The sequence below is a fragment of the Rhea americana genome, unplaced genomic scaffold (assembly GCF_003343005.1).
Source record: "Rhea americana isolate MKP2758 unplaced genomic scaffold, rheAme1 scaffold_44, whole genome shotgun sequence".
Classification (NCBI taxonomy): domain Eukaryota; kingdom Metazoa; phylum Chordata; class Aves; order Rheiformes; family Rheidae; genus Rhea; species Rhea americana.
Window position 1 is genome coordinate 257280 of NW_028186579.1, and position 18750 is coordinate 276029.

The 18750-nt window shown below is 38.7% G+C and overlaps 1 protein-coding gene across 1 annotated transcript in view; it reads left to right on the forward strand.

Annotated features, from left to right (window-relative positions):
• KCNH1 (potassium voltage-gated channel subfamily H member 1) overlaps nucleotides 1-18750 on the forward strand; it is a 190235-nt gene that overhangs the window by 113910 nt on the left and 57575 nt on the right. The window contains exon 10 of the mRNA XM_085315778.1: nucleotides 704-900. Within this exon, the coding sequence (XP_085171904.1) occupies nucleotides 704-900 (197 nt within the window). The remainder of the gene's footprint in view (nucleotides 1-703; nucleotides 901-18750) is intronic.

An 18750-nucleotide genomic window follows, 5' to 3' on the forward strand; every position in this document is an offset into this window, starting at 1 on the left:
CATCGTGTTATATATGTGTATAACTACTCATGATTTTCTGTTGAGAAAACAGCTGAAAACCAYGAGAGCTACTACTGTTCTGAGATCTGCTCTTTTATTCTATGGGCTATTTGGATGATGAGCTAGCAGTGTAGACCAAACTTCTTAGACTATTGATGTATAGTGGTGCTTTATTTCAGCCTGTAACTGCATTGATGTATTACATGAGATAATTTTATTGACAGGATGATGGGTAATAGCCAGATTAGGAAAGCTCAACAGCATAGATGTAAGAAACAAATCCTTTGCATGTCAGCTGCAAGAAGAAAGGGAAATAGCATTTCTTCTTAATCTCTTTGAAAGGAATCAGAAGAGAAACAAGAATCAAGAAAGTACTTCCTTTCCTGATTTTTTTTTAGGAGAGAAACCTTTGCTGACATTTAAAGGGAAATGTATAATTGTCGTATGACATGCTTTTTAGATTGTGAGTTTACCCTTATAAAATTTTACTGAGCTGTCGTAATTATCAAAAAGACAGTGAAAAAGGTTATAAATGGAATATTTCAAGGATTTTTTTTCTAGGCTGATTTTTTTTTTCCTGACTCTACAAAGTAGAAGAACCTTGACTTCGTAAATAAGTTGTGTATTCTTTTATATTTTCAGTGGAAATGGTACCATTATTGAAAACAAAGTGCTACCTTTTATTTATTTTTTTATTCCCTAGGCAAAGGAGATGTTTTTGGCGATGTCTTCTGGAAGGAGTCTACCCTTGCCCAGTCCTGTGCTAATGTAAGGGCTTTGACTTACTGTGATCTTCATGTGATCAAAAGAGATGCCTTGCAGAAAGTGCTGGAATTCTATACGGCCTTTTCACATTCCTTCTCCAGGAATCTCATTTTGACCTACAACTTGAGAAAAAGAGTAAGTAGCTTTGATTTTAACATGCTGTATAAATGACCATTTTTAATGTCTGTTTGCATGAAAAGAGGGAATTCCTTGAATTCTGGCATTTTTTTGTAGCCTCTCGTAAGAAGTTTTTTCAGAGCTTGCCAAAGAGCCACTGCTTGCATGTAAAGTCAAAAGGCCATAAGCATATGTTCCGATGCCGCTTCTGCGGGGAGCTGGGCTGTGGGTGTCTGAACAGTATTTTACATCTCTATGAAGTGGACAGATTTCAACATATTTGTAAACTGTCACGCAATTATGAAGAACAGTGTTGACTACTTTCTGCAGCTTTAGTTTGTAAAGCAAATAAAAAGTTGTTGAGGTGTTGCCTGAGATTATAAGGAAAATGGAAGGGAAGGCACAAACTCTACTGCTGGAAAGGGAAAGTGAACAACTGTAAGCACAGTGTAAAAGTAATACGAACACGACTGATTCTGTGAGAAGTTGGTTCTTTTCTTTATCATCACATTTTGGGATTACTTTGCTCATCTGATTAATGTTTCCTTTTTCTTCTGGATTTTTTGCCTCTTTACATTTCTTCCTCTGTGCAAGTCCAAGGTATGTGTCAAATGTGAATCACCATAGCGTAATATCCCTTTTAAAATTCTCTGTGTAATCTTCAGTGAACCACCAACGTAGAATTTTATTAAGACTGTAGTAAGTATAATTCAGTTAGTGTGATTTGATGAAGTAATGTAGAAGACAGTAACATTACATTGCAAATAAGTAATTTGGAACAGTGATGCTTGTTTTAAAGAAAATTCTAATATAACAATATTTGAGATTAGCTTAAGAAATATTTTTGGAAGATTTTTTTGTTATTCCTAAAAGCAGTTCTCCTTGGTAACTTCCAGGTACCAAGTAAGTCCTAGATAATTATACCTGAAAAAAATAGAAACCTTTCATCTTCGAAGTCTTGTTTGTAAAATTGGACTTTAAGCCTAGAGTATTGATTCCTTTTATATATAGTAGGCATACTGAACTTAAAATAGTGTGATAATGTTTTCTATCTGCATATGATATCAATATCAATGAATTTAGCTGTTCAGTATTGGCCAAGTAAGTATATATTATCCCCATTTTAGTCAAAAAAAATCAAAGCTCTGGTAGCAAATCGATGTAACTGAAAACTAAGAAGCAAATTTCTACTTCATGTTTTCCCCATAGGACATTTTATCAAATGACATTGATTTACTGCAGAACAATGAAAAGACATACAGCTGCAAGATTAATTGACACTTGGTGGTAAAAACTAAGTTTAAAAAAGAGACTCTCCTGGTGTTAACTAATGTAAGAAATAAAAATAATGAAAGATGAAGGTCTTGAGATCATGTGAACCATCAGAGTAACTGACTCTGGCAGATTTTAAAATAATGCTGTGGGTAATGTAGTAAGAATTTATCAATCCAGTTTTTTTGTTGTTTTTTAATCAGTAGAAATAACTATCTTGGAGGAATAGAAGGAGCAACTCCCTTACAGCTCACAGTAAGGCTGGCAGAATTGCATCATTTTGGCTTTGCTCTGAGCCAAAAGTTCCAATTTTAGAATCAAATGCCTAATCCAGAAGTGAGACTCTTTCCCTCCATGTTCATCAGCCTAGCTTTYCCCAGCCTGCATTACAAAACACTTTTTAACAACAGTATCATAATTTGTGAACTCTTATAAAACATCTAAAATAAAATATATTCTATGATAGCCGTTTCCATCGAGTTATTCAATTAATTGGATTTTAACTGGGTTGCAGTTAGTGGAAATGTGTTGATTGGTAATGGAAGTGAGGGTTTGATGATTCTAGGTTAGCAGATTGTAGTCTTATTTGTTTTATTGGAAGAAGACTTAATTGCAACCAGAATACAAATTTTAAATAATGAAAAGAATGTATGCTTTTGGAAATGTACGGAAGGTATGATACTTCAGGGATTGGAGATAATGCACATTAGAGAGTAACTTTTTAGAGTTTCAAATTTAATCTGGTTTAAAAATCTGTGAATCTTCTGCAGAAATAGCTCCCCAGCCTGTCACTTCTAACACTTCTCCTGGTCTATTTCTGCAAATGCAGTCTTTGTGGGATTCAGATGAGCTGGTACCTTCTGAGTTGTGTTTGCAGTGTATTGCATATCCTTTGGAATAGAAGTCTCAGAATTGCACTTTTCATTCTGATAACAAGTTTCATCTCTGAGTCTTAAAGCCTTCATCTTGTTGAAGGGTAGATACTGTATCTTCTTTCTAAATATATTCATACGGATTCCAAGCAAATTAAAAGCAGCTTTATCCTCCCCCCCCACCACCAAAGGATCTCTTAGGTATATTTTAAGACTTAGTTACTCCTCTGAGGTGTCCCCATCTCGAGGGTGCATATGTCTTCACTTGCCCAAGTTGATGGACCTGCACTACTGCATAGTGCGAAGTGCTTTTTAGCACTTTTAAAGTTTCCTTTAGCTTAAGAGAGTTCCAGCACTAGTTCTCTTCTTGACCATGCTCATGTATTTCCTGGGCACTGGTCTCCTGCGGTGATCCTTTCCTAGGGCAGGATTCCCTGACTCAGCCGCTTTAGTGCCCGTGAGCAAGGCTGAGCTGCCTTTCCCAGCATCTGGGTCCATTCCCTAATGGCCATGAGAGAAGTAAGCCAACGTGCAGGCCCTGTGAGGTACCAAACCCAATCACTCTTGACCCTAGCTACCTTGAGAGCTGGAGTTAGGCAAAGTAGCAGACGTCTTCCCTTTCCTGCCTCTCTCTTGTGGCTACATTGCAGCTCTTCCTGCTCCTGAATGTGCTTTGAGCTGAGCTGGGAGTGCAGGACTCTCCTGTCTGCATGTTCCTCCTTGTGCCCTCCCCAGAGCAAGGCAGCGCTTGTGTGATGTGATTTCTGAGGACTTTGCAATCGAGGAGGTCCCTTCCAGTGCCCTGTCCCTGGCATGCCGGGCTCCTCAGTGGCTGTGCTGTGAAACCAGTTTCCTTTCACTCGCTTTCTCTGCAAACACTGGTGCAATATCCTCYCTTCTCAAACTGTCACTTGCCTGTCAAGTGTTTCCCCGAGCAGTTCCTCAAGTGATTACAGCCCCTCACAAAGTTATTAGATGTCTAGTTACCTCTTGCTGGAGTTCAGACTTAGAAATCTTTTTATTTTTCCTCAAGGGAAAGAGAAAGGAGACCTCTGTTTAACTCTGCCTGCCACCAGTCGTTGAAATTTTCATCTAACCGGCAGCAAGGAGGGGTGGGGTTGGGGGGTAGAATCTACTTTTTCTTCCCTAATCTCTTGAAATCTGAGAGTGCGCTCTGTGGCTGCATGTCAGTCTCRAGGGCTTTGCAACTGGAAGGAGGCTGATGCAGGATTTCTCTGGCACTTCCTAGTGTAACGGAGTTGTGAAATTAAAGCAGATCAATGTAACATTTTGCTCTTTTTTTGGAATCTTGCATAGGAGCCAAAGTAGGGATGGCAGGGGTATGTGGGATGATCCAGGGACAAATTCACCCTTACAGAGGGTATACTAGAAGGAAAGGAAGTGTTACAGATGAGGTTTAGAGGGCAGCAGGATTTTCTTTTCCCCAGTAAATACCAAAACACTTCTGGKTTTCCAGTCTGGACTTCATGTTCCTGGTTAGTAGTACTTTAAGAAAAAGGGGAAGCTTGCATCATATCTACTTGTCATTTTCTTTTTCTGCTGAAGGCACCTTCTGGAGGAAAGTGAAAGGCCTTTGACAGCATTTGCAAGCATTCTGCTTTTGGCAGATGCTTCTTTCCGTGTGTATGTGCTTTGTGACCAATATTTACTTATACTGAGTTGTACCGTGGTGTATTTGCTCGGTTCATTCCGTTGCAGCCATAAATGACGTTCTAGCTCAGATGATCACTCACATTATATAAAAGCGAGAACTCTTATGCATAATTTATTAAGCTGAGATTTCTCTAGTAAGCCATTTTAGCCTGGATAGAGATTAAACTACTGATTCTGAATGCTTTGGTGCATCATGACAAGAAGAGACAAGTAGTTTTCCCAGCAGTTAAAATTTGTGTCGTGGAATCGAAAAATGCAGCAGAATGTAGGTACATTATCTGGAATTTTATCAGACTGAAAAGAACGGCAAATAACACTGCGTTTTTACAAAGCAAGCAAGCGTGATTTAGTGATTTAAATCCAGAGCTCCCAGTCAGAAGATCATTTTGTGGGAGTGCAGTGATTGCAGCAGAATAGTCTGTCTCCCTGCCAGTGTAAGACTGTTTGGTTTTGTACATTTACTGGTGTGCTTATTCTATGCCATTCCAATTGTGAGTGTGAAGGGTTTCTACCACTGCTTTCTAAAAGCTATTTTAAAATATAATTGTGCTTTCCTGGTTAGCATTAGCTTCTCCTTTCTTTGTTTTCTCCTACTAACTCTTTCTAGTAAAAGAGAATCTTTCTCAGATCAAGCATTCCAATGAACAGTACTGCAAACCTTGATTTTTAAATCTCTAGGGGCTTGCCAGCAGGTTGTCCAAATGGTCCAATTGACAGTCTACTTTCTAGTGCATTTGTATTCACCGAAAGCAATGCCACAAGTTCTGTGGGAAGACAGTGGAGGTGTTTCACTGATTCCTGACTGGCATGCAGCTCATCACACTGAAAACCCAGGACACTGGACATAACTGAAATGTCTGCATGAGTCTGGCTCAAAGTTTATGCTATTATTTGCTGGGCAAAGGGTAGTGTTGTCATCCTCCCGTTCCCTCCCCCATATGTGAACAAATACTTAAATACTCAAATCTCTTCTTTCCCATACTACTTTTTAAATTTTTTTTCAAGTAGTTGAATGTTCTTATAGCCCATATTTCTCTGTGCCAATCTAAGCAAAATTTAGTTATGTTTCCTTATAAGCAAATTCCATATTGCATTCTTGCTGCTGTCTTGTCCCTGGCTTTGAACAAGTTATTTTAACTTTTTTTTGTCTCTGATGGAGAACTCTTATCTAGCTTACAGATTTTCATGCAAATAGTCTTTACACCCTGAACTGAAAGTGCTCTGAAGCATATTCTGTGTTGTTAGGTTTGCACATCTGCTGTGTGTAATTTAAGTGATGTGACTATCAGTGAATTGAAACCTCATGCTCTGGGGAGGCTRTTTCCTTGGATTTCTTCTTTTCCATCTGCTGCAGCTTGTTGGACCTCTTCAGATAAAGCCTTAGTATCCAGACTTCGAGAGGATGTGGCTGACTATAACCATTTAACGTCCATATTTCTATAGAGATTGGAAGTGTTCAGCCCAAAGTAACTTCATTAGCTTTCAGAGACATCGTCTGAAAGTTTAGTTTCCCAAACTTTTCTATTCTAAGTTTCTTTTTATTCTAACAGGATTTYATTCTATGAGCTTGAGCCTTAAGGTACTATAATTATATTAAGGAGGATTTGGTTGCAGATGAGTGGTATATTTTATATAGTGGGAATGGATGCATACAGTAGCATAATGTGATTAACTAAGAGTGTGTTCTGTTGCTTGTATTCTGTGYGTGATACTTTTTTTTTATGCAAACAGTAGCTGTAACCTAAATTGATTTACATAGRTAAGTAGTGAAATGCTTCTTTAAAAATGTTCTTGAATAGGTAATCCCTTTTGAATCCTGATTGGACATACTCATCATCTGTTTGAGAGGCCGCCTCCTAGTATGAACAATGAGCAATTCTGCATACATTTAGATGTTGCAGTATCATGCCTATAGAATTGTTATCATGAAATAACTTTTCTTATGGTATACTAAGTTATTTTTCTCAAAGGAGTATTAAATGCTGAAATTCTGATAGGCCATTCACCAGTAAATCTCATTAAATTAGGTGTAGCCTGGTGGTTATTAACTATTAATAACTATTGATAAAAGAAATTGATGGAGAGCTGATAAAGATGAATTTTGAAATACAGTTCATCTTAAAATGGAAGAACATGACTCTTTTTATGAAGCTGATACTAAAACCTTAACTGCCTCAAAGTATATTCAATAAAATGATTGTTCCTATTCTGCATTATTATAGATTTATAGATTTTTCTGATGTTGCTGACTACATACTTAAGATCATTTGTGTTCTAACAACTGAATTAAGAATTAAAATTGTACACACTGGATTTATAAAGACAATTTCAGCTATTTCCCCATATGTTTTCCAAGTATGTAAAACTATGTCAGTGTGCCAAAAACAGGAAAGATATGCCCATTATATGTCAGTATTTCAAAGATACGTTGTAAATGGAACAAGTTCTGGTCCTTCTGAAATGTCGATTAAGCACTTCATTCAATAATAGAATAACAGGATCAAGTTTTTGTCTGTTTTACCACACTTTGAGTAGACCTGCTTAAATTTCTTAACAACCCACAAAATACTATCTTGAAAAAAAAAAAAAAAAAAAGACCACCTCAAAATCTGTAGTGTTCATAAAATTTTTCCATATACAGCAAATCTGTTCTGAATATATGAGATACAATTAATGTGATTGATGATGAATTAAAATAAAATTTATTCTCAGACTATATTAATCTTTTTAAAATAGACATATTTGGCTTTTGGGAAGCTATTTTTGGATGAGTAATAGAAAGTTAACAAAAAAGGGTTTTCTCGCATTTTTAATTAGCACAACCACCCACACCAGCTTGTTTATCCCAACAGAAGAAAATCTATTACTTTGATCCCTCCCCTCCACCCACATTGACTAAAGCATAGAAATAATTATAATATAGATAAGGGTTACTTAGTGAAAATGAGGATTCTAAAAATAGTTTTCATAAGCCCTTTAAAAACAGAAAATGAATTTCCTAGGAACTGGGGAAATTCTACATGTTGGCTCATCGACTGTGACAGAAGACGATAATCCAAAAGACAGCAAAACTCCTTGTATGCACGCTGGSAATCTTCTCTGCCTTGTGAAAAAAAAAGGAAGTATTTGCCACTATTTTTATAGTAAGAAGAATCATTCTTAGTTTAAACTGTTGTTTCCCTTTAAAATTGGAGATGCATAATGCCGATAGACAAGGGAGGCTGAACAGCAGCCTCTGTCTGTGTAGTGTGTCATTACTGTTTTCAGTATGTGTGCATGGTGCACAGCCACATACTTACAGTTAARAGTACTGAGGTTCCTTAATCCAATTTTAGATCATACTAGCAAAGGTAGAGAGCATGTTCCATGGAAAATCAAAGGGTTTCTACCCTTTCTTCAAAGCTTCAAACCTACCTTCTATTACTTACTATGACTGAGTGGCCAGAGTTCCAAGATCTCCATGTATTTCCTTTTCTTTTTTTTTTTTTTTCCTCATTTTCATTTTTTGTAAATATTGGTGTCTGATATCCCTGTGTGCRTAGGTGTGTGTAAACATATATATGTACATACATACACACACACATAAATAATTACTGTTTTGTAAAATAATCATACACTTCTAATATATGAACACTGCTGCCCTTGCATTTGCCTGTATGCATCATGTTTGGTCATGTGTTATAACCACGCTGCTCATGTCAGTGCTCCTGTAACCTTTGTGCCCTGGTGATAGTATTTCCTGATTGCTTTTAACCTGGTAAGGATTCMTGCTACTTCATACACTATGGAGTCTTACTGACCAAACAGAGTCAGAACAGTGACCTTCTGTTTTCCTTTTTTCAACTTTGAATATTATCTCTGATGTCAGTGGTCTGGGAACGTGGTAAAGGAAACAGCTGACTCTCTAGAATAAACTCCTACTTTGCTGCTAAAAGCGTGTGATTTCCTGAAATAGCAGTTTTGATCCCCTGGTCTCCTTATGGTCCCTTAAAGCCTAATTCACAGGACCACAAATCCAGTCAATCTGCTGAAGGCACCTTCTGAAGGAGAGAGACTGTAGGTAGCTGTGCAATTTGGAAGATGAATTACAGTGGCAAGCCTACATCATTGAGCAATCAAACCTTGATGGTCCTTGGTTCAGTTCTCCAGCAGAAGCTGATATAGCTACCCCCTATAGAAAAGGAATGAAATTCTGGAGGTCAGCACTAGTATGGTGCTGTGACCTTGTGATCCCTGCTCTAGAGCAAAGCCTAGCTACTAGACTTCTGTTTTCCTTGCTTAAATTTCGGCATCTTTAACTGTGAGTTATTGTACAGCAAGACCGAGGAAGTCCTTGTCCTCTTTCCCTGCCCACRCAGGGTCTCTAGCTCCTCTGAGGACCTCATTTTATATGACCAGGGCGGATACAGAAAAAGTAGCTCACCTTACATATGACAGAAGTGCTGTTAAAACTGTTGCATGAAACAGCAATTTCTCTGCATGAGTTGTGAACACTGGGAGGTGCCTGTAGCCTTTGCATCAAAACATCCTACGTCATTAGATGCCTTCTGTTCTTCCTGTATCCATCCCTGAGAATCAGCCTTCTAGTTGCCTTTAAAAAAGGGTCTTGATGCACAGAGCTGGGGGATGCAGCCAGGAGCATCCCGTGTTCCTTTCAAGTCTGCCCCCAAAAAGTCACACAGGTAATGTGGTGTCTGATATAAACCTGCTTTACAGGCTGCTGCTCATTCCAGTATGGTATTGAAGTGTTTGACTGCTGAGCATGAAGTGGAGTAACTATTAGGTGTGGCCTTGTGAAAGTTYTTGCGTTTCAAATCTAGCAGGTTTTAACATTATGAGAATGAATCAATTGCAAACAAAACTTGATATGGCATTTTGCCAGTCACCTGCTATGACCACAGCTAAATGAAGTGGTGAGGAAGGTGTAGTATTGGGCTGTGGCTCAGTGCATGAACTTTCTGAAATATTGTGAGATTAGGGTAGTGCATGAGCCCCCATTTATTTGGTACTATTTTTGCRTCAGCCAACTGGCGATTTTCTCAAACTGTGTATAGTTACTTCCTCAAAAAGGAAGTGTGATATCACTTCAAGTTCTTGCTTGGATTACATGTTTTAGTTTGAAACATAATACCTGTCATTTTGAAGCAGAATTTGAAATCTCCTTGCACATGAATGTGTTAAGCATTTTTACAGCAATTTTTCTAAATTAGAATTTCTAAATTAAGGAATTGGAGTGGGGAACCTCACTCAACCCCTTCTGAAAACACTGTCATTTTCCTCTCCTTGATATTGGTCCAATTCATTTTTCTCTTCCCACCTGTCACATTCCAAAATAAGGTGTGAACTTTGGTATGACAATTACATTTATAATGAGGTCAATAATATCTCCCTGAAATAACGGGGTAGCGTGCAGTAGTAGGCTGCTTTGTGTGTACTCCGTGTCCCAAAGTGGTGTCCATATAGGACTTGCTCATGGAAGCGTTGTTCCTATTCCAACTGTGTCGTTGGACATGAAGTGATATTAATTAACCAGAGGTCCAAATCCCTTGTCTGCTTATTCTTTCCTAATGGAGCTGTGAAACTGCATAATGTTTTCACTAGATTTTTATCAGGAGCTGGATCTGCTTAAACCATTTTTTTAATCAATACAGCCTTATGAATATGAAAAGCTTATACCCAATTAAAAATATTATTTCAGACTTGACTATTATGTGCTTTTGTTCCCATATGAGTAGGTGTCACCATTTTCTGGGGTCTTTTCCAAACAAAAAGGAAAAAGCTTAACACACACGTTACTCCAAGTCTATGTGATTTTGACAGACAACATCTACAGCAGCAAGTCCCCACCTGCTTGTGTCCCCAGGAAAAATGCAGCTTCAGCCYGACCTGCCTATGTCTTTTCTTTCAATTCCTCTGAAGATAGTATGCCCTCATCATAATGTTTTAGAGGGTGTGCCTGCGTCATCCCGATAAACTTCACCCTTGGTTGTTTCTCCTAKGTCCTCTGTAATAAACATACCACACAACAAAATTGTTTTGTGATTCATTTACACAGCTGACATCAGAAGATCCAAGAAAATTTCTGCCAAAATCATTTTGTAATGCACTGGATGATTTACTTTGTAAATTGCTGTAAGCACTATCTTTCTGTGAAAATGCAGAATTAAGTTCCTTTTTGGAAATGTTTCCCTTTATTCTTAAAATATAAAAACTAAAACCAAAAAAGCTGAGGCCATTGCCTTTTTTAAAAAGCTAACACTATACACAGCTTTTGTTTTATTATTATTGTTTTATTCTATAAAGACCTGAATAGATAATTTTTTTTCCTCTGATCTTCAAGGTTGATGCCTGTTTTTTTCTTGTACAAGTGTTGGATAAAGCATGATGTCAGATCCAGCATTCTTTGCACTATGGCAGACGTGATGCATGTTGCAGCCTTCCTCTGAGTAAGGGGATGAGCAATTTGTTAATTGTTCTTAATTTGTTAGTTGTGAATTGTTCTTCAAGGTTTCACTGTTACTGTGTAGTAGCAGGAAGTGTGTTTTTATGGCTAGTTACTGTCGTGATTAAAGTACAGAAAATTGCTGTTGACGYCCATCACATACTCAGGTAGTTGATCAGGTAGTTTAGACTGGAGCTGAAATACAAGAACAGTGCAATCCTTGCTCAGGTTAAGATACAAAAGAATAGCAGAGAAACAAGCAATGTTAGCCTTAACAAATGGATATTGGGTTTACTGTTAGAACTGAGGTAGGAATATCTTATTAGCATTTGATTTCCCTTGCCTACATTTTTTTTTCTTTTTTTCTTTGGTTGTTTGTTTTTAATCAGTCAACCAGCAAGTCTTGCAGGAGAATAAGTTTTATCTGGTGGTTCAGTGGCTTGCATGCTTTCAGTGATTATCCTGTACATTTGYCTGGAGAGGAGATTCTCATTCAGTCCAATGACAAACTCATTGGAATAAGTGGAAGAAATGGAAGAAGTAATGATGAAACACTCTTTTTTGGGATGTCATTTGGGAACAATTCTATCCTTTAATATACAAACATTACGATGTTCTTTGTCAGTAACATTCAAAATTGTAATTTGCTTGGCACAGTTCAGAAATGACTCTCATCATTCATGCCTAGACCTTCCAATACCACAGATGCAGTCATAAACGGAGTTTGAAAAACTTGTGGGTTGTAATATATTTCAGAAACTTAGGATACTTTGTCTAAATTTTTCATTACKCTTATATTTTTAGTACTTCTAGCATTTTTGCTACTGATAGGAAGACATAATTTTGAAAACACAAGGAGATTTTCTTATAACAGTTTCCAAAGATTTATCATTGTATATGGTTTGGTTCAGTCTTTTTTCCCAATCACTGAAGTTTTCCAAGCCCCACCAATGTCACTATAGAGCTACTAGAGGGCATACTGCTAGAGTTATAATGACRTTACCAAATTATCTTTAATAATACCATTAACTGTTATGTGAGCTAGAATTTCCTTCCTGAGCATTTTAAGGTATCCAGATGGAGCCCTTCTCATCCAAGGATCTCATGTAGGGTTTTGTTTGTTTATTTTTTTCATAGAATACTGATTGACTTCTTGTCCTTATATGAAGGGAAGCTCAAATGCAGAGTATTCAGTGGTTTGCTTAATTGTAAAGTGATATACCTCAGTGTATTGCCTCAGTGACAGTGAGGAATAGAACCAAAATTTTCTAGTCATATGCTTTGATTACTGTGTCTTACTTTGAAGGTCTGCAGCTTAGAGTGTAATATGTTGAATCATGGCATGTCTTGTARAAGAGCAGACCCTAATGTAATTTATCTTGTGTCTTATAAAGGGCTTTTATGTTTGCTCTGTCTGAAAGACAAGTTACTGTATGAATAAAAAGTATTTAATAGTAAATATTAAGTACATTAAAAGAAAGCAACTGGTGAGAGTGAAAGCAAGGACAAGTGTGCTGAGAGAGACTAGAAAAATGGCTTTCATGGCACAAGCTTGTCCCTCTGCCTTATTGGGACTGCAAGTGCGAAGAGATCCTCTTAGTAGCTAAGCAAGACGAATGGAGCATCCAGCAGAGAGAGGGGTGGGAGAGAAAAAGATTGAAGCTTCCCGGTATCTCTYCATGGAGATGGGCATTAAAAAAATGCACAAATGGAGCAGCTGGTAGTGTCTGATCCACACGTCTGTGGGACAAAGCACTGAGTGATTGGGACAGAGGCAGCTCATTCTCTATCAGTCTTTTCCTAAACCAGGTGGACAAATTAAAGGCACAAAGGGCTACTTGAAATTGTCTTATTCACCAGCTTTTTGCCTGTAGGCTGTCAAGAACCTCCTCTGATCACAGTATTTGACAGCCTATCTGGCATGCCTTCCTGCCAGCAGAAGTCGCAATAGAGCTGTCTGCAGTCARTACTGTTTTAAGAAGTAGTTATTTGCATGCACTTAGTTAGCAAAGAAACTTCCACTAAGTGCTGATGAAGGAGTGAGTTTATTGGGCTCAAGGAGGTGAACGTAGATGGGAGTGAGGGAAGTTTTGATAGGACTGCTTGATTTAGGGATCTATGACAAGTAGAGGAGTATCTGTCCTGGAAATACAGAAGAAGTTTAAAATATTAAGGTCACCTACCATAAAAATTACAGCAGCATATCACTGTGTTTGAATTGTTGTTCTATCAAGTGGTCTTGTTTCGTGAATATTATTTATTTGTTTTTAGGAAATTGACAGCCTGTAAATGCTTTTGTGTTTTTTAGGTGTTACAGTCTTGCTGAAATGCACAACAGGTTGGTTGTCCAGTCTCGTTATTGGTATACAAATGATTGACTATTTTAGATCCGTGTTGTGTATGGAAATACTAGCTTTCTCACATTTTTTCATCTTCTAGTGGAAGAGAACAGACAAACACATGACTGTGTTTAGTTATTGATGGTTTTCTTTGTTCTCATTAAGCAAGTTCACAATAAGACTAAGCTCAGAAGCAGATACTGTTTCTAGAACACACACTTTACTGCACAAGCATCACAGTTATAGGGCTTGAAGGGATGGTGATGRGGGGTTGTTTTCAAGTTTCCCATGGTCCTGGTGACTGGTCTGTGCACATCAGTTAAACTGAGTAAGTTTCCTTCTTGCCTATCCAAGCCCTTRTTCAATAGGATGCTTTCTTGACCTTTGACTCCAGAATTAATGAGTWGTATCTCAGTAAAGATACTAGATCCAGTCCTGTTTTCCTGTTGGTGGGGAATAGCTAACACATTGGGAAGGCAGAATGGTCCAAGAGGACAAAGATCTTAAATGACCTCTTCTCTTGCAGATCTAAGGCCAGAAAATAATATAGACTGGGAGTAATATGGTTTCATTGTTGATGCTTTGTTATGATCAACCCCTACTTCCTCAAAAAGGCTAAAATCCCCCCACCATTCACAGTCTGGGCCCCTGAGGAACATTATTAAAGCAGGCAACAGAAGGGGATGAAGGAGTCAAGAGCATCTTGTAATGCCATCACAGTAYTGAGATGCTTTCTCAGTGGATGATCAAGTACCAATGATTGCCCTAGTACCCAAGTCTAGCCCTACCACCATAGATGCTACTGGGAAATCTCAGGTGAGACTACATCATGTCTTACAGCTTTCACAGAGCATCCTAGAATCAGGATTGCACAACCTGCTTCTTTATAAGCTGTGTGGCATGGGTGTGGAGGCCGGCTCTCCCACTGGGCAGGCCACGTTGCTGGGCCTGTACCATGGTACTCATCAGAAGCATCCGAATGGTCATTGCCATGTGGTAATCTATATGGTGCATGGCTGTGACCTAATCCTGCCYCTTCTGTGTGAACATGAGTGACAGAACCACTTCAAGGTCCAGAAGAGGTATAGCACTTCTATCCTGCAGCCCTCCCTACTTAGAGAAAAACCATGTCATTTCTACGGTTGCTGGATGAGTGCTCAATATGGTGGTGTCAGACTATCTGGATTCACTTAGCAGCCATATGTGGCCTTGTAATGTGCCCAGCCATCTCAGCACAGTATGCTGCCTTCTTCTGCCAGTGTGCCTGCCAGGTCACATTCTCCCTTGAGAGGTTATGTGCGTATGTGTGTTTTTCCCCTGTTGTGCCCACCAGCTGAGGTGCCTCATACCTTCTAACTGGCCTGTGGAGGTGGCTTAGGCCAACTGTGCCAGTCTGGATAGCCAGTACATTTTGTACTTCATAAGCCCCTTCGTATTGCTGAGTTGGCAGAGCACCTTCTCAGGAGACAGAGTCAAGAGCTAGGGAAGGAGAGAAAAGAGGTGTTGTGACCCCTGTGGGTAAATCAGGTCCACTGGAACAAGTGCCTGTAGATCTATGGGGGCTGGCATTTTGGGCATGGCCCCAGACAGGCTTGTGAAGCAGGTAAGGAAGCCTTTCTGCCTCCCCCTTGCTATGTCTCAAGAGATGCTAGCAGGTAACAGAGCTGGGCAGGACCCTTTCCATAGGTCTGTGTTGAGTGAGTCTCAAGARTGCACATGGTGTGGACAAACAGTTGTGGGTTAAAGGCTAAAYAGATTTAGCTGCAGGGGATGGTGTGGTCAGTGACAACTCCCTATAAGCACACCCTGAAGGATGCACTGAAGATCACCTGAAGCCAGGTAGAGGCACCAGGTTAGACTRCAACAAAGATGATGCCCACACTCCAGCCTGAGGCTCTCGCATGTATTGCCTCCAAGAATGTGCRGGCAGTGGAACAATGAATATTGTTAATTTTAATGTAAAAGTGTCAATGTTAGTTGATCTGGAGGAAGACGTGGCTTGAAAAAAAAAAGGTTTACTGTTGTTCTCAGCCATTCAGAGGTTGATAGCACAAACTGTTGAAACCTGTTCAAAGCATTAACTGTTGCTTTGAGGTGGAAGGAGGGAGGGAGAGATACAAATTGTAATGAGTGTTTAGGGGTGGAAGGCCCCCAGAATGGATCTAACACCAATGGCACACACTTCTATTTATGAACTTCTTGAGCTCTCTTTCACCAGAGGTTTCTAGTCTCTTAATCTTGAGAAGTGCTGCATCAGCCATTTACGTGGTCAGGAGCACAAGACAAGAGTGAGCAAGCGGGAGGAGGGTGGGAAGAAATCTTTTAATGCAATAATAATAAATAAGCCAATTACTTTGGTAGTGGGTAGTGTAAAGGTAGCTAATGTTGRTTGCTGTTTGGCTGTTATTGGATCATTGGCTCCTTTGTTCCCAYGTATTTATCTTAGGATGGTCTAATTATTGTTGTATTAGAAAGCTTCCTGTTTTATTGTTTTCCTTGGGTGTATAGATATTGTAACTTGTACTTAATGTAGTAAGAGAATTAACTAGAAAATATTTCAGAAATACTTTCTTTAATAACATGATATAAATTGGGAAAGGTTGTTTTGCAGTCCAAATATTCTTTGTTTAGTATTAAAAAGCTTCAGTTGCCTGTAGATATCTGAAGTGATTTAGAGAAACAGACAAATGGTATTATTTTGATTTTGTTTTGTATTCCAATGGAGTAAACAACAGCTTTGGAACAAGCTGCTTGCTAGACCTTGGAAATTAAACTGCTCTTTTTATTGGGCACTAGTAGAACATCTCTGCCTTTCCTGATGGCAGACTAGCCTGAAATACATTGACTCATGGCTGTTACGGTTCCATCAAGCTCCTTTTATTTCCTTGATTATGATTCTAATGCTGCTGCCCAGGCCAGACTCCTGCTTTGATTTCCCCAGAAACTCATGCTTTCCAGAGAATTTCTCCCCCCTAAAACCTCAAGTAAGTTATGTCAGGAGACCCTGAGTTACAAGGCTGTGACTAATCTTCAGAAAGCTCTTTAATGTAGAACACCAAGGCTTCTTTCCGATTTGTGTCTTTTAAGCATGYGTGGATCTGTGAGTATGCACCCTTAGATGAGACTGGAACAGGGGTCTTGGGAAGCAGTAGTAGYTTTATTTTAACTTGGAAGTCTAACTTTTTAATACATCCCGTGTTGAAAACTGTTATTATGATGCTTGAGCGTGATGCTGTGAAGCGCAATARTTCATGTTGTTCTTGATTCTTAATAAAATTTTCACAGATCTCAAAGCCAGCAGTCAGCRGCTTTTCATGGAAGCATGGGAGCCTCAGGTGACTGAAGCACTAACCTAAATACCTTAAATAATCATGAGTGAATTTTAACTGACTCTCTTAATTCAACCTAAGCTAAGAGAGACTTCTTGCTTGGAAGACATGAATTTTGTGGTTCCAAGAGTGATGTTAATAGTATATTTTCATCTAACTTGTTTTATTTCTTCTAGTGSTAAAATAGTGGTAGCTTGCTCTCTTCATATAAATGTGTATATTACTTTAGTTCTATTCATGTTCATATAGGCTTTCATTCTGCCTTTATCACCATATTTTGTAAGCATTTTTTGTCAGGCATATAGCAAAACCACTAACATCTGTCATGTGAGGTTTATTCTTTCCCATTTCTTTTCCCTGGGGAAGTAAGTATATATTCAGTGTAGCGGTGTCTTTGTAGGATTTCTTTGTCCATGTTAAAGAAGATGAGGTCTATGACAGGCCTTGCTTCGGAAATAGCAAATGGTGGTAGTTTCCTAAAAGTTAAATGAAGTAGAGCCCTGTCCAATATTATACATAATTATATTCCCTTGATGAGATGCACCTTGTGAGCAGTTGGGTTCCTTTCCCTAGGAGTGAAGGGCTAAAAAGTCATTCATTACTTCTATCTTTTAAAAGACAAAGTATGTTTCTTCTCTGAAGTATTTCAGGAGTGTTACAGATATTGCTATGTAAATATTAGCAAACTACACGACGGCAATCCAATGTTGTTGTTATTCTTTTTTTTTTCTCTCTTTTTTAGAAAGGCATACAGTAAAAGAATATGCCAATCTTGGTTTTTTTACAGGACATGTTGTTTGATGTATCTGTTGATTTTATGAAATTGGAGTGAAATTCCTGACCCTGCTAAATCTAAGCTGTATTTATCCATATTAATACTGAAGAAAAAGAAAAATGRAGAAATGTACAGATATATTTTCTGGTGGGAGTAAAGAGGATTAATTGTTTGTTGGTCTCTTCTGTTAGTAGTGAGAATAGAAATCTGTCACGTTTTCCAAAGCAACTTTGGTTTTGAGGATGCAGTCTTAGCAATTGTTGTATCTTGAAATATGTTTCTTGAATATATAGTATCTTGACTGCATCTTGAAATGAACTGAGCACTGTCTAAAATCTGGGCCTTTTTAGCTGATGTGTTTATAACCTCCCACTTTTCTACTCCGACTCAGATCTTAGATGTTAACTTGTATAACCTGCCAGGTGATTGCCTGCTATGGAAAATGTAGCTTCAGGGATTAAGCATGTCCAATAATTTTCATATTTTAGAGATCTATTTGTGGATCCTTATGTAACCTACACTGGGGCTTAGGCAGAAAGAGGTAGGGAAGAATTGGATGCTGATAAACACAAGCCATTTGCTGTTCTCAATCAAGGAGAAGGATATGGGGTAGGGGGTCCTCTGGGCACAGGTTGTTTGAAGCTATCTTGCTTTGTAGCAAATTGCAATAGTCCCTCCAAAACCACAAAAGCCACTTCCTCCCGCTTGAAATAACTGGGTACCTTTTGTCCTTGTATGGAAAAGGTGCCGTACAGCTATCAGCAAGACTCTTCTGCTCTCAGGTAGACAAACCCCTAAGCGTAAAACACGTGTGTTTGTCTATATAGTAGAAGATGAGGATTTAAGTGCAATTCAAAACAGCATCAATACACACTGAAGACCGCGTAGTAAATCACCATATGTTCCAGAGGAAATGCCAAACAAAGTCATGATGCCTTTATGTGCGCACAGCTGACTGCCAAGCATAAAGGCAGACTCATGATGGGGGGTGCCATCATATGCTTTTCTTCCTTTTCGCTATATCGAAGCATAATCAGAGCCCATCTGCTTCCCTTAGTGCTAGGAAAGGGTAGGAAAACATTCAGCCCAAAGTTTTCCTACAGGAGTATATTCACAAGTGGATAGGAAACCGAAAAAGAAACTGGCTCAGATGTGTTTATTTTTC